Raw genomic sequence first — 14,542 nt, forward strand, 5'->3', positions numbered from 1 at the left:
TGCTCACTTTTGCAGCATAAGTCCTTCAGGATTTCTCACCTCTTCACCCCTGCTTACATGATTAATGCCTGAATTACTGAAAAATGCTTCTTAAGCGTGTGGCTTCTTCCTTTCTAGGAACTGCCTGTCTGTTTCTCATCTCCAAGCTTCCTGCTGTCCTTTCAGGCTGAGGCTCATCTTAATCTGACTTTGATTTGTATTGATTTAAAAATCTTAAAATTTAGGCTGTAAGTGATTTGGGATCTTAACTTCTCCTGCCGGCCCTTTCCACAACCACATCATTCTTCACTATGACAGGTCTTCCCATCTTCTGCTTTGCTCTCCGGAGTGCCTCATAAATAGTTAACTAGATATAATAACAGAAGTAAGTATATTTAAACAATGAATACCTTTGAGGTGTACTGGAAGATGTCAGCAATAATCCTCATGGATGGTTCTGGGGGGAAAATGTATGTATTTCGGACCATGAACTCCTTCAAGATGTCATTTTGGATTGTCCCTGTCAGCTTGGCCTGAGGCACTCCCTGTTCTTCTCCGGTTACAATGAACGTTGCCAACACGGGAATGACTGCCCCGTTCATTGTCATAGAAACTGACATTTTTTCTAAAGGAATTCCATCAAAAAGGATTTTGGTGTCTTCCACTGTATCAATGGCAACTCCAGCCATTCCAACGTCTCCTCGAACCCGTGGATTGTCTGAATCATAACCACGATGAGTGGCTAAATCAAAAGCAACAGATAATCCCTGCTGGCCAGCTAAATGAAAAAGGAAAAAAACAAAACAAACAAAAAAAAAAAAACAAAAACAAAAACAAAAAAACCCCAAAAAACAAAGAGAGAGGTTCAGAAGTGTTAAACAGTTTTGCATTAGGATCTAAATGTATTACTTCTATTTTACATCATCATCCAGTCATCCAAGCTTGGATGACAAACCAATTTCTCATGTTAAACACTGTTCCCTCCCCAAACTTGTCCAAGGTCTTCTAGTCTTAAACTTTAAATGAAAAAGCTTTGAACTGAGAAAAGAAAACTATTGTAGTTCTTCTGGTTCAGCCACACAATCAGCTTACTGTGCTTAACAAATTACTGTAGACAGACAGTATCAGGGCTTATATACAGGAACTCTACTTAGCTTAGCTGGAAACAAAAGTGTGATAAACTACGTCACGTTACCTTCTCTTTATCACAAATTAAACACATGCATACTGATTGTTACCCTGGATCCACTGACATACGTTGTTTATTCCTAAAGTGAAGTGATGCATTACTAAATCTGCAGCAAAATTGTTCATATAAAGCAGGGAACAGACAGGCAGAGCTCCTGACAGACATGCTGCTCTGACCTGAATGCAATACCTGAAACTCTGCTAACACCAGGTGTTCACCCTCAACCAGAACTGCTGTTCCTGAAGTAACCATATCCACTGCATTTGCAAGTCTGCTTCTCAACATCAGCAGACCTCTTAATTGTCAGATACCAGCTACTGCCTTTGATCTAAAAAGCTAGGTGTTAGTTCTGAAGCACAACAACAAAAATTTAGATTTCTGCCTAGCTTCAAGCAATAGAAATTTCAGCAATTATAGGAACTGGTAATTAATTATTTTTTCAGCATTCCTCTAATTAGAGAGAGGTTTTAATTGAATTATTAAAAATGCTTTACATATAGGTCAGATTCAGAAGCTATGCTAAATGGTCCAATATTAATACAACCATTAATACAAAAACAGAGATTAAATTGCAATATCACAATTTCAAAACCTGAATAAAGATGAAAAACTCCCGTCAGCAAACATTCCTGAGTAACTGAGCTGTGCTACCAGCTAACCTAAGTGTTAGCACTTCTGCTTCAGCAGCAACGCTAGCAGTAAGAGAGAGTATATTCAGAACAATCTTTCTATTGAAATGCTTGTTTGCAAACCTCTCCCTGTATTTATAATTTCTTAATTTACTGAGTTTTATAAATTGAAAGAATCAAGAATACTTGCAAGAACACTGCAGCAGCTAACACTGCTTCATTTTAGCTAACCATGATATGGCAAGAGGTAAAAATCCCCAAACAACTCTTCAACTCTTGTCCCCTGCCCTACATAGTAATGTTTTGAGTAGGAAGGCCTCTAAAATGGGAAAGAAAAGCATCACAGATGTGTTACTCAGAAGGCAAATTTCAGTGGTCTGTTGTGACTGGTAAGGTTATGATTAGCCTCAAACAATTGCTAAGATGTACGGCTTGTGTCAAACTAATGCATCAGTCTATCAAGAACAACTTTTCAGTAGTGGTTTTACAATGCCTAACTCAATAGTATATTATGATGACACTCTGGCTATTAGTTAAACAACTTGCTGCAAAGTGAAATACTCTGCAGAAATATTGGGAAAAGCACTCTCAAATACGGAAAATACCGATACTTTTAGGAAGATGGGTTTACTAATAGACCATGAATGACACTATTCGTATGTATTTACTTGAGTTCATTTAAAATTTACAACACGAGCTGGAAACCCAAAATGTTAGAATGCACTAACACCAGAAGTACTAAGTGACAAAGTTCAACAAATTTTTCCACTATAATCTTCTCTCATAGTCCCACAATGAGTGTGAAGTGCTCCATGATCTCTGCTGGTTGGACTCTGGGATGCAGCCAAATTGTCTCAGTCAGTATCAAGGCAGAATAACTAAAAATAGCGTTTAACATGTTATTTTTCCACCTCAATAGCAAAATGAAACACGGACAGTTTCAGAAATGATCCAGTTTCCCAGTACTAAAATAAATACTGGGAAAAGCCTATCAGAAATCAAAGCTCACACGGTGGAATAATCACATTTGCCATGAAATTCATCATATGAATGCTCCCCGTTGCTTTGCAAGGCAATGTTGTTTCCCATATCAGCTGCCTCACCTTTAATGTTGTCCTTGTAGAACTTGTTGCTCTCCTCCACTGTACTGAAGCCAGCATATTGGCGGATAGTCCACGGCCTGTATGTGTACATGGTTGGGTATGGTCCTCGAGTGAAAGGTTTCACCCCTGGCAGCTCCTCAGGGAGGTCTTTTGTGTCCCTTTTGGAGTACAAGGGCTTGATGTCGATCCCCTCTGGGGTATGCCAAATTAAATCCTTTGGATTCTTGCCCTTCAGCTGCTTTTCAGCGAGGGCAGCCCACTCGGGGTGCAGTGGCTGCCTGTGCAGCAAACGCCACGCGAGCCTGCAGGCTGGAAGTTGTGCCAGGCATGTGCACTGGTGGGGCTGCAGGCGCAGGACAGCATCCTTGGCTCTTAGCATGTCTGCTCCACTGGCTGGCAGGTATGCAGTAAGCTGAAGAAAACAAAAATATGTATTTTGCATTATCATATAAATCCAATATGGAAGAAGTGAGCATGGAGAGGTCAAGCAGTTTACTGAAGCCAAAACAATTACTCAGGAGAAAACCTAAGTGTATTTACTCACTTACTGATTTCACAGCCATCCCTTCCCCTTACCTTTCAAGCAGACAATGCATAAAACAGAGTTCAGAAAAAATCCTATGTTTTCCTCTAGCTAAGTAAAACATTCCTGCAACTCATCTATATCCATATCTGAAACGTGTAACTGTTTTCAGTCCCTAACCAGCACTTATCCGCCACTGAAAGTCAGTGTTATGCATGAAGATGGCATGCCTAGCTACCTTCTCACCTTCCCAACTCTCTCTCATCTATATATTCCTTTATATCAAAGGAGGACCTTCAATATCAGAGACACTCTGAAGGAAGTGGACTGTCAGAAAACTGCTGACACATCATACGCTTTGGAAAAGGTGGCTTGGGCTGGATGAAAACCAGAGCTATACTAAGAAAGAAAGGAGCAAAAAATGTGGTATGCAAGAACACAGGGATAATACAAGCTTCAGAGCTTGTCTCACGATGCGTAAGATTGAGATGGTGGATAACTGAGTAACTCCTGGAAGCTGTAAACCCCTCTGCTTCTGCTCTCTCTGTACCCTACCCCTGCACTTCCTCCAGAACCTTTAAAGCTTTGCTCCAAGGGCCAGTACCTCCTCTCTGCCTCATCTCCTTCACAACTCCCTGGAAACATACGCTTCCTTAACACCTTTATGAGAAAGTCTGCATAAAACTGGAAAGCATCTCTATCACTGTTACAGTGGTGCAGCAACATGCTCCACACAGCTGCTTTAATGACATACATGCTATATATGGTATACATATCATCTGACGAGCATGAAGGAGCGAGCACCAGAGGCGCACTCCGGTCCCTGCAGAAAATCATAGAATCGTTAGGGTTGGAAAAGACCTCTACAATCATCAGGTCCAACCATTAACCCAACACCACCTTGTCTCCTAAACCACATCCTGAAGTGCCAAGTCTACACATTTTTTGAACACCCCCAGGGACGGTGACTCCACCACCTCTCCGGGCAGCCTCTTCCAATGCCTGACCACTCTTGCAGTAAAGAAATTTTCCCTAATATCCAATCTAAACATCACCTGGCGCAACTTGAGGCCGGTTCCTCTTGTTCTATCACTTGTTACTTGGGAGCAGAGACCAACCCCCCCCTCACTCCAGCCCCTCTCAGGCAGTTGCAGAGAGCAAGAAGGGCTCCCCTCAGCCCCCTCTTCTCCAGGCTAAACCCCCCCAGCCCCCTCAGCCGCCCCCCAGCACACTTGTGCTCCAGACCCTGCCCCAGCCCCGCTGCCCTTCTCTGGACACGCTCCAGCCCCTCCAGGCCCTGCTTGTCCCGAGGGGCCCAAACCTGAGCCCAGCATTCGAGGTGGGGCCTCCCCAGGGCCGAGCACAGGGGCCCCATCCCTGCCCGGCTCCTGCTGGCCACACCAGTGCTGACACAAGCCCGGGGGCTGTTGAGACTCGCGGTCCTGCAGCCAGGACGACGGAAGGCAGCCTCTGCCTCCGCTGCTGCGCGGCTCCCAGGGCGATCCCCCGGCCCCGCACCCCCGAGGAACCGCGACACTGCCCCCTCACCTCTCCCTCCACCCCTCACACCACAGCACCCACGGCCGAACGGAGACGGGGACCTGACAGCGCCCTTCACCGTCCCGGCAGCCCCGCACCGCCCTGACAGGCCCACCCAGTGCCCAGCGCCCAGCACCCCTCGCTGCCACAGCCCGCCCCCAACACGCCCCCCTCGGCGGCCAGTAGGGACGGGGGATCGGGACGCGGGGTTGCCCCGGGGGGTGGCGGCCCTGCCCGCCCAGCGGCCGAAAGCGCTGGGCGGGCTGCGGCCGCACCGCGGACCCCGGCCCCGGCCGGCCCCCTCCGCTACCTGCGGTCGGCCCCCAGAGCCCGGCGGCAACGCGCATGCGCACAGCGCCGCACCGCGCACCTCCCTCCCGCCGGCGGGGCTGCCGTAGTGCGCATGCGCCCGGGTGCGCGGGGAAAAACGGTTTGCCGAGGGCTGGACGGCCGTAACGGGGGAACCGGCGGGGAGCGTCGGCCGGGAGCGGTAAGTCCCGGGGCGGGATGAGGCTTTGTGGGGGTTCCCGCGGTGTTGTCGGGGAGCGGGGGGGCGCAGGAGTTTGGGGGGGCGCAGGAGTTTGGGGGGGCGCAGGAGTTTGGGGGGGCGCAGGAGTTTGGGGGGGCGCAGGAGTTTGGGGGGGCGCAGGAGTTTGGGGGGGCGCAGGAGTTTGGGGGCACGGGAGGGTGGAGACTACAACTCCCAGCATGCGTTTCGCCCGCCGGGCCCGGGCCGCAGCGGGGGGCAGGCCGCGTTGCATGCCGGGAGCTGTGGTCCGCACCGCTGAGGTAGGCTGCGACCCCTGTCGCGATCTGGCGAGGCGCCGCGCTGCCCACTGAGGTGCGCCCTGAGAGGCAGGCGGCGGACTCCGTATTATGGTAGTTACTGGAAGGGGGGAGAAGCAGGGTTTATTTACCTGGTGTGGGTCGCGATTGACGCCTGGCGAGCCGTGATGGGGCCTCTGCGTGAGGGAAGAAGTGGCCCGAAGGGATGAAAGAAAAACTCAATACATCTGAGTGGTTGTGCTTAGGAAAGAGAAGGCTAGGGGGGGTGTAATGATTACTCTCTTCTGTGTGGCTTCTTTTTCCGCCTTTCTACAGTGAGTGAGAAAAGAAAACACAGGTTTAAACTGCAGCAAGGAGCCTTATGGTTAGGTGCTAGGGTAAAAAGTTCTGGTAATAAGATGTCTGCACTGAACTATAGTAGGAGGATAAAGAATTTCTGTCGTTGGAGGCCTTTAAGAACAAATCAGGCAGTTCTCAGTGAAGTTACCGATGCATTGCCATGGCTGCTCTTTGTTGTACGGACTTGCTGGCTTTTAAGTTTGGAAAGAGATGTGAAACACTCAAAGGCTTGTCTAGAAAGCAAATGCGGATTTTTTTTAGGGATCCTGCACTTAGATAAATATGCCAGATTTAGGCTTAGGTTTAGGGGTTAGGACTAGCAGATATGAAAACATTTGGGCTTATTTAGCACTGGGTATTTCTGTCATTTTACTTGTTAGTGTGTAGTTTGTACTGTATGGATTATAGTTCCTGGATTTTAATATTGGTTTTGTTTTCTCCTGTTCCATTTGGTTTACAGATAATGAAGCACCGCCACACACCTTCCAGTAAAATGGGGGAGAGCACCAGTGGCAGATCAGCAAAAAACCCATTTAAATCACAAAATCAGCAGGGGCCTTCCAGGAAAAAAAAGGAAACAGATAGAGAAGGAAGAAAACAAGGTGAAAAAAGAAAGGTAATAATTAATTTGCATCAAACAAATGAGAAAGGGAACCAAAAAAAAAGAGGCCTTTTTTTTCCCAGTTTTTTACTGGAATTTTTAGAGAATGTTTCATTAACTAAACATAGTCCTCCTGAGGAAATGTCCAGTGTGAACAGCTCTTGTGAGACCCGCTGCGTTAGCTGCTCCCTGGGTTCCAGAATTTCTAGTTGCCTGTGATATGTAGAGGGAACCATTGCCTGATAATTAATTAAAAGGCAAGCTGGCTGTGCAGTTTTGAAGAGCTGCATAGCATCTGTTTGACCAGAGTGGTAAAATCAGCTTGGGTGATGTTTATTCAGTTCTGGAAAAAATTTTCTGCGTGTCTCGGGATTGGACTAGGCAGCTTTCTGTCAGCGAGAGCTTGCTTAACCACTTAACTTACGAGCGGCATGATCTCAAGATGCAGCTGGATAGCCACATCTCTTGTGCATTTCTTTTTTCATGACCTTGTTATTTGAAGGGGAGGAACTAAGGAGAGTGAATTGCTTTCCTTAACTTGCTTGAGATAAATTCCTGTTTCACAGTTCAAAAGAACCTTTTTTTGTGGTCAACAGCAACAGACCTCTGCCAAGCACTGAAGTGCCTTCACGGCCTTTTAATAGTGGGTTGCTAGCAGTAAATGAATGGTTGCACAGCAGAGGGTGTTTCAAAATTACCATATCTGCTGTAAATTTTTCTTTTCAGCAGGTCACTCAGGGGGTCAAAAGGAAAGTTAAGGAAAATGCGGACTATTCCCCCGCAGGTAGGACTGAATTCTTTCCTTATGTTTGTCTCATGCAAATTCAGCGTTTTGAAAAAAACACTGGAAGTAAAAATAGTAACTGCTGTGTTGAAATTGTAGATGTCTGAGAGTCTCTAAAATAAGTTTCAAAAGTTTTCTCTTGAACAGCAGCAGCACATATTTGCAGACCAGTCCCAGCCAGGGTGTATTCATATTGTATGTGTTGTACATGTACGTATCAATCATATGCTTTCATTTGCAAGTAGTGTTCTTCTCTTGTAAAATTCTACCACAAGTACCCAGAATATTTTATCTTTCTCTTCACAAGTCATTGTCTTCTCTGTTAACCTTCTGTCTTAAGGCTGGCATGTGTTGTATTGAACATAAAAATGAGACGAAGCCCCTGAGTTTCTCGCTTATGTATATTCCTACTCTTTTTTTTTTTAATTTCCTTCTGTGTTTTTTCACTTATATTGCCAAAGATCTTGGGACAGTATCTGGAATGAAACTGCTGTAAGAAATAACTTATTCTGTTTTGTGCTTTTTAAACAACTTGTGACTTGCAAATAATAAGTATCACCTAATGTGGATAGATTTGACCTGGTAGTTTTGTCACATGGAATAATCTTGACTGTTACACCTTTGACTAGGACCTGACTGAACTGAGTCACAAAGTTGTCTATCCAGGTTAGACAAATCGTGTCTTCTCCTTTTTCCCTCTGTGTTAACAGGAGGAAAAGGTTCTTCAAAAAAGGTGAAGCTAACCAGCGCTGAAATACGATCTTGGCAGACTCTCTCAGAGAGCAGTAGGCAGTTTTTGGAAACTGTGATGGATTCAGTAATACTGTAAGTGCCAAATGTCCTGGTGGTGGATCTTTGTTTCTACAAGGAATAAAGTAAAAATCATAACATTGCATGAACTGGAAAACCTTTGGAGCTTTTTTGGGGCGATAGAGCTGGCTGTGTATATATTGTCTGGTATAATATAACACTTTCTATCTGAAGTTGGGAATTTTTAGCCAGAGAAGTTCTGACTCTGTTCATTTCACTTAATGTGTTCTATGTTGTCATGGTTTTAGCTGGGATAGAGTTGATTTTCTTCACTGCAGCTGGCACAGTGCTGTGCTTTGGGCTTAGTATGAAAATAATGTTGTTAACACCCTGATGTTTTGGTTGTTGATGGGCAGTGCTTGTACAAGTCAAGGACTTTTCCAGCTTCCCAGGCTCTGCCAGGTGCACAAGAAGCCGGGAGGGGAGGGGGCACAGCTAAGAGAGCAGATCCAACCTGGCCAAAGGGATATTCCATATCATATGATGTCATGCCCAGTATGTTAACTGGGGGAGCTGGCTGGTGGGGGCAGGCAGCGCTCGGAGACCAGCAGCATCAGTTGGCAGGTGGTGAGCGGTTGTATCGCTTGTGTTTTTTTCCTTTTTATTATATTATAATTGTTCTTATTATTATAATCTTAATAATAATTATTATTACTATTTTATTTTAATGATTAATCTGTTCTTATCTCAACCCACAAGTCTTCTTGCTTTTGCTCTTCTGATTCTCTCCCCATCCCACACGGGTGGGGGCAGTGAGCGAGCAGCTGCGTGGTGTTTAGTTGCTGACTGGGGCTAAACCACAACATCTGTGCTTGCAGGCTTTGTGATGAAAATTCTGCCTTTATTTTGTTTCCAGATCTATTTTGTGCCAAGAACCTGAGGGAAAAAGTGATGTTCAGAAGCACCTCAATTTACTGAAAAAAAGGTAAGAAATTATTATTTAAAAAAACCCAAACAACCAACAAGGGAGAGAAGGGGTTTAGTCACAGTTTGCCCTGTTGTTTTGTACCATGCTTACAGAATTGCTTCTGGGAGCAATCACATCTAGAAAATCTTGGAAGGGAGAGCTGACGCAAAATCAAGGAGGGAAGTATCTTGATGGTGCGTTGATTGAAGTGGACAAGCCAGAGTTGTTGAAAGACCCACTTTAACTATTTCTATCTGAGTAACAGACCCTAGGAGATATTCTTAAGAGCTCCTTGAATCAACTTTGTACACTTTACACGGGGTTTAAATTTGTGGGCAGCTATTTTATTTTGTTACCATTTTATGCCAGTGGCAGGAGCAGTTACAGCTAAATTTTCTTAAATGCTAATTCCTTTTCTGACTGTTGAAGTTACTCCAAAGAGAGCTGAAAATTTGTATTGGGGCATAACTTGTAGCTGTTTTATGTCTTTGTGGGAGTAATTACGTATGCTTGAGTGTCTGAGACTGTGTGTGTTGTGTTGGTATACCGGGCTTTTATCAACATGGAGCCTGAGCCTATATGTTGCTTTCTTTGTTCTTACAGTACCTCAAGATTCAAACACGAGGAGCTAGCTTTTCATAAATGTGGGTTTTTTGGGGGTGGCTTTCGTCACGTTTAATTTGTGACGTATTTAGTTTCTGAGTTGCCAAACTCCTGCAGTCACATCTGGGATGTGTGGAAATCATGGCAGTTTGGTGTATCTAACAGACAGCTCCAACCTGGAGAATTCAGGTCTTCCTCAGAATCAGAAGGACCTTTGAGAGCAAGCTACAGCTCTTCCTCTGGCATAAAACTATATATGATGTTTCACGAAAGCATTTTACTAAAATGGTCTTTGTTTGGAAGCAGTTAAAAATGCTGCTTTTACATCTTAGTTTTGCTTTGAAAAGCAGAAAGGTCAGAACTGGAAAAATATTAGTTAACATCTCTTTAGAGTCAGGGAGTGTCCAGGCCAGTGGGATAGCAACCATACAATGTCAACGTAAGAGCAAAGGTTAGAATGGTGGGATTTCTTATTCCCGGTTCCACCCTTAGGCATCTGTTCCATGTGTTTTAGGAAAACAATTAAAGACGGCTTTTCTGCCTGTCTGGATCCTTTTACTTCTCTGGCAGCAATTGGGCTAAACTGAGTTTAGTTTTTCCCCAGAGAAGTCATTAGTCAGTTTTCTTTTTGTTTTGCGAAGAACTCTAAACAAGTCATGCTTTATTTTTTCTATACTAAAGGGTGCTGAGAGTTTTCAAGACTTTAAAGGTGCCTCCTGGGAAGTTGGACAACCTGAAGAATATCCGGAGTCTTCAAATGGCAGAGAAGCAAATGCTTGAGACAAACAAGGAGTCTTTGGTACATTTGCAGGTATGAAAGGCAAGGAAGGGAAGAAAATCTCTTACCTACCTGCCTGCTGCTGCTCAGTGTGTTGTAACTTTTTAGTAGACAGACTGGTGGCCACGCCTGTGCTGTTGCTGAGGAGTTGCCCACTGTTCATCACTGTCACCCACCTTCCCTACAAAGCAATGTATCGTTTTGGATATTTCTTCAGTGACTCAGCTGATGCTGATTACCAGTACCTTATACGCACAAGGCTTACCATCTCTAAAGTAGATTTTGTTCTGGTTTTCTGTCTCTCTTGTCTTAGGAAGCAATAAAAGAAGCTGAGCAATCAGCAGAACGCATTGAAGAAACTGTCCAGCAACTGCAGCACAAAATCCAGGTGCTCAAGAACCAGTTAGAGGAAGATGAAGAAAAGGCCAGGAAGGTATTTGCAATGGATGTTGCTGCATTCCTCTAAGGAGAACATGTTTCTAGAGCTGCCGCACCCAAGCTGTTCCTGCAGAGAGAGTCCTCTAAGGAACGCTTATCGGCCTTTGGGAATGTATCTTTTCAATCTTTGCAACTTCAGTTGCAAAATTAAGAAGCTTAATTTTCAGAAGTTGGGTAATGACAGCCAGCTTATTTTCCTACTTGTGTGTCTGATGTTTGAGTTTGTATTTTGTTTTTTTCCTCTCTTTTCCCCTTCTAGGTATTCCAGGAAAATGGTGGTGGAGCACTCCACCTTCCAGAACTCCCCAAGCACAGTGTACAGGTGCCCACTTTGCAGGTGAGCGTGGAATATATTTTCAGAGACTCCTTGGCTATGATAAGAAAGGCAACAGAATGTACTTTTCTCACTTAACCTCTGTCGGGGGGCAATTCAGAAATTCTGAAACATCTGAAAGTTTTCTCTCTTTTTTTTCTTCTTTGTTTCATTGAGAACTAGATGCTTATGTTTTAAAAATAGAACAAAACCTAGAAAATCTGCCATTTAAAGTATCGCCTGTATTTTCCTAGGAACCCCATGGTCCTAGGGAACCTGTAATCATTTCTGAAATATCTCTCTGTAACTGATAGAAGGAAGACTATCTCATTCTGAGTCTTTGAATCTTATTTTATTTTATTTTAGCTGTGTTCAGGTACAGTGAAGCTGCGTGGAAGTAAAATTTCTGTTGGATTCACTGAAAGCTGTTTTTTATTTGCTGTCTTTCATTCTTTAGGAAGAAATTTTGAAGATAAAAAATCAGAATGGTCTTTTAAAGGATTTGAACACTATTCAGCAGTCAACTGACTTGAAGAACTTGTTAACCCTCATTGAAAAGACCTATGAGAAGGTGGACTTCCTTTGAGAAACTGAAATACACGGCATCTCCTTTGCAGAACGTAACCTAGGCCAGCACTCTGTGTTAATGGACAGCAGCAGGATGGTGACTGTGGAAACTCTTCCTAATGGCTTTACTCTTGTGACTGATGAACTTCTGTTAAAACATTTTCTGTGGGTATTGGTATATAAATCTGTAGATGCATTCTGGGACTCTAGTTTTTTCAGTGATCAATTGAGGTTTTTTGGACCTGGGATGATGTCTAATGCTGATATATACTGTCTTAGGAGAAGGGAGGGAAATGGATCCTGGGTTTATTTGGGCATTTTTATAGAATAAGGCAACCTATTCCATTATATATGGACTTCTATATCGCATCTGCAAATTAGTGAAGGCAGTATCTCTTACCAAACTAACTTGTTTTGGGGTTAAATCCTCTTTAAACCTGAAACGCATACTAAAAATATGATTACCTAATGCTCAGTTGCAAATCCCCTGTTGAACTTTCTTACCATTTGTAATAAAAAATCTCTATGACAGCAAATGTTTATCAAATGTACAGGATTTTTTTTTTCATTTTTATATTCACAGCTTAAAAAAACCCATTCACACCTGGTTTATTGAGATGGTTGGGGAAAGCAGTTAACGTTATAGAGCAAAGCTCTAATCTCAGAGTTGTGTACTCATATTTCATGAGCTGTCAGGTATTCTTCAGCTTCAGAGGAAGAAAATTAAATCTAAAGCATTTGTTACATCTAGGACCAGGAAAACCAGACAAAGTACTTGCTTGCTTTGTACTGAATCGCATGAAAAAGTGTATAAATATTCAGAAATATTTCTCAAATTTTTGATCACTGAGCAAGTGTAGCACATACTGGCATAGCCACTAACCTGAAGTAATTTAATCCTGTTTATGGGTTAATGATTTTCTTGCATGCCAGCTATCTTAATTTTTAAGTAAAAATATGCTCCTCGTTGCTTTTCTTAAGGGTGACTTACATAGGAGTAATTTACTATGTGGGTTTTGAACTTCGTGAGCCACATCGTAGATACTGTTTTTTAAAAAAAGAAAAAAAGGAGAGGAAAGTGTGGAGAAGGGCAGTAAGAGCCAGCGATGTGATATACCTTCCATACAAGGAAAGCTGAAATAGTAACTGAAGAAGGAAATAAAGATCTAAGGCATTTCATGAACGTGTTGAGAAGGAATTGGTTACTTGCTGCTTTTTACAACGTGGGGATGAAGGAATAGCTGGTTTGACGGCCAGACAGCAAGTTGTTAAAGTAAGGTGCTGTGTGTAACAGTGCCAGAAGATTCTGTCTAAGCCAAAGTGTACAAACAGATGTGAAAAAGAAGTAAACAAATCTGGGAAGCGTATGTGCGTCAGAGACAATGAAATGGTTTGGACAAGGTAGTGATTCATTGCTGATGTATCTCGAATCGTACGTGCTGACCCTCGGAAAGACAGGGTACTGGAGGAGGATGAATTTTTGCTTAGCTATTTGCAGCATTTTTTTTGTGTGTTCTCCCAAGAAAGGCTGTAATCACAAGCCCTTTTGCAATTTTTCCGATGGGGTCAGCTCCTGGCATTGAGATGTGTGGTCTCTTCCCTTCCTTCGAATTCTGGTTGCTTAGATTGTGATATGTTACGCTCAAAGTAGCGTTTAAATGCAAAGAGGAAGCACTCCTTGCAGGGAGGGTACAGTGCCTTTTATGTCTGTTAAACGCCATTTCTTTGTGACTCCTAAAACCACTTGTGTCCAGCTCTGGGTCTGTGTTTCCTGAGCTGATTGTTGGTCACTTCGTAGCTGAGGGAACTCCCGTCCGAAGCCTTCTCTCTTGTCATCCTCATCGCTCTCCTGTGCCACATTGCTTGTTACCCTGTACTTGTCTGCACCGCATCCCATGTCTCCATTTATCAAGGCCTCTGCTCTCATACTTGGTCTGTATTTCTCTATACGCGTCATTGTATGTGTCATAAATATCTCATTTGACATAGAATAACTGCTTGTTACTGCTGTCTGTATCAAAGTGTGGTTGTACCGTACAAAGATAACAACAGTAAAATAATTATTCATAGACACCTCGTCAGTTAGAGGAAATGTGAACTTACACAGCGAAGTAATACGTTCAAAGAGCACCTGATGAGCCTCAATTCTGGGCCCTTGCAATTGCAGCACAATTCTGTCACTAGCAATGGAGGCGCTGCGTTACTGGGCTAGATACTTACGGGAGCGAGCTGTAATTATTTTAAATTAATATTTTTCTGTCCTGACATTGGGTGATTGATGATAGGCTGGCTGGCTGTGGGCGTTGTTACTTTGAGGCTGTCACACGCACATAACGAGGGCAACATAAAACAGGAGCAAACCCAGACTTGTAGGAGGTGGTCTTAGCTCAACCCTTCTGATGGTGGATACCCTCTGATGAGATTAGGGGACTCTTCTTGGAGAAGGTTTACCGTTCCGTGTGCATGGAGCTGTGAACTTGTGTGATTTGGCTGGGGAGCACCTGAAACTCTTCAATTTCACACACCTTGGCTTCAAGCAGGTAAGTTACAAGCTACAGATTTCTTAAGAATATCAGTCCATATCCTGTATTAGCTCTTCCTCGTGGTCAAATAAAGCATCTTTGGGATTGTGCTCTCCCATAACACTTCAGTGT

At 43.7% G+C, this 14,542-nt stretch overlaps 2 protein-coding genes across 7 annotated transcripts in view; one reads left to right on the forward strand and one right to left on the reverse strand.

Moving 5' to 3' along the window:
* The window catches only part of MMUT (methylmalonyl-CoA mutase), a 24,189-nt gene extending 18,829 nt beyond the window's left edge, over nucleotides 1-5,360 (reverse strand). The window contains exons 1-3 of one of the 3 annotated variants that reach the window (XM_064448217.1): nucleotides 5,273-5,360; nucleotides 2,901-3,312; nucleotides 390-757 (exon numbers count right to left, since the gene is read on the reverse strand). In XM_064448217.1, coding sequence (XP_064304287.1) covers nucleotides 390-757; nucleotides 2,901-3,279 — 747 coding nt within the window. In that variant the 5' untranslated portion in view covers nucleotides 3,280-3,312; nucleotides 5,273-5,360. The other 2 variants (XM_064448218.1, XM_064448216.1) reach the window with 2 other exon arrangements.
* CENPQ (centromere protein Q) lies at nucleotides 5,324-13,959 on the forward strand. 4 transcript variants are annotated; one of them, XM_064448219.1, is made up of 9 exons: nucleotides 5,324-5,452; nucleotides 6,548-6,703; nucleotides 7,415-7,472; nucleotides 8,183-8,297; nucleotides 9,139-9,207; nucleotides 10,474-10,603; nucleotides 10,884-11,003; nucleotides 11,268-11,345; nucleotides 11,779-13,959. In XM_064448219.1, the coding sequence occupies exons 1-9, from the start codon at nucleotides 5,366-5,368 to the stop codon at nucleotides 11,905-11,907; spliced, it is 942 nt and encodes a 313-aa protein (XP_064304289.1). In that variant the 5' UTR covers nucleotides 5,324-5,365; the 3' UTR covers nucleotides 11,908-13,959. The 4 variants fall into 4 exon arrangements, with proteins under 4 accessions (XP_064304289.1, XP_064304290.1, XP_064304291.1 ...); XM_064448220.1 differs by having other exon boundaries at nucleotides 7,418-7,472; XM_064448221.1 differs by lacking the exon at nucleotides 5,324-5,452 and adding an exon at nucleotides 5,741-5,841.
* The last annotated feature ends 583 nt before the right edge of the window (nucleotides 13,960-14,542 follow it).

The sequence above is a fragment of the Phalacrocorax carbo genome, chromosome 3 (genome assembly GCF_963921805.1).
Source record: "Phalacrocorax carbo chromosome 3, bPhaCar2.1, whole genome shotgun sequence".
In the NCBI taxonomy this organism is placed as follows: Eukaryota; Metazoa; Chordata; class Aves; order Suliformes; family Phalacrocoracidae; genus Phalacrocorax; species Phalacrocorax carbo.

What these genes read in the sequence shown, in the direction of transcription:
- CENPQ (XM_064448219.1), top strand. Translation starts at nt 5,366, where the DNA reads ATGCGCCCGGGTGCGCGGGGAAAAACGGTTTGCCGAGGGCTGGACGGC. An exon ending in GTGATGGATTCAGTAATACT is followed by an intron (nt 8,298 to 9,138) that starts GTAAGTGCCAAA and finishes TTTTGTTTCCAG; the next exon opens with ATCTATTTTGTGCCAAGAAC. An exon ending in CTCAATTTACTGAAAAAAAG is followed by an intron (nt 9,208 to 10,473) that starts GTAAGAAATTAT and finishes TCTATACTAAAG; the next exon opens with GGTGCTGAGAGTTTTCAAGA.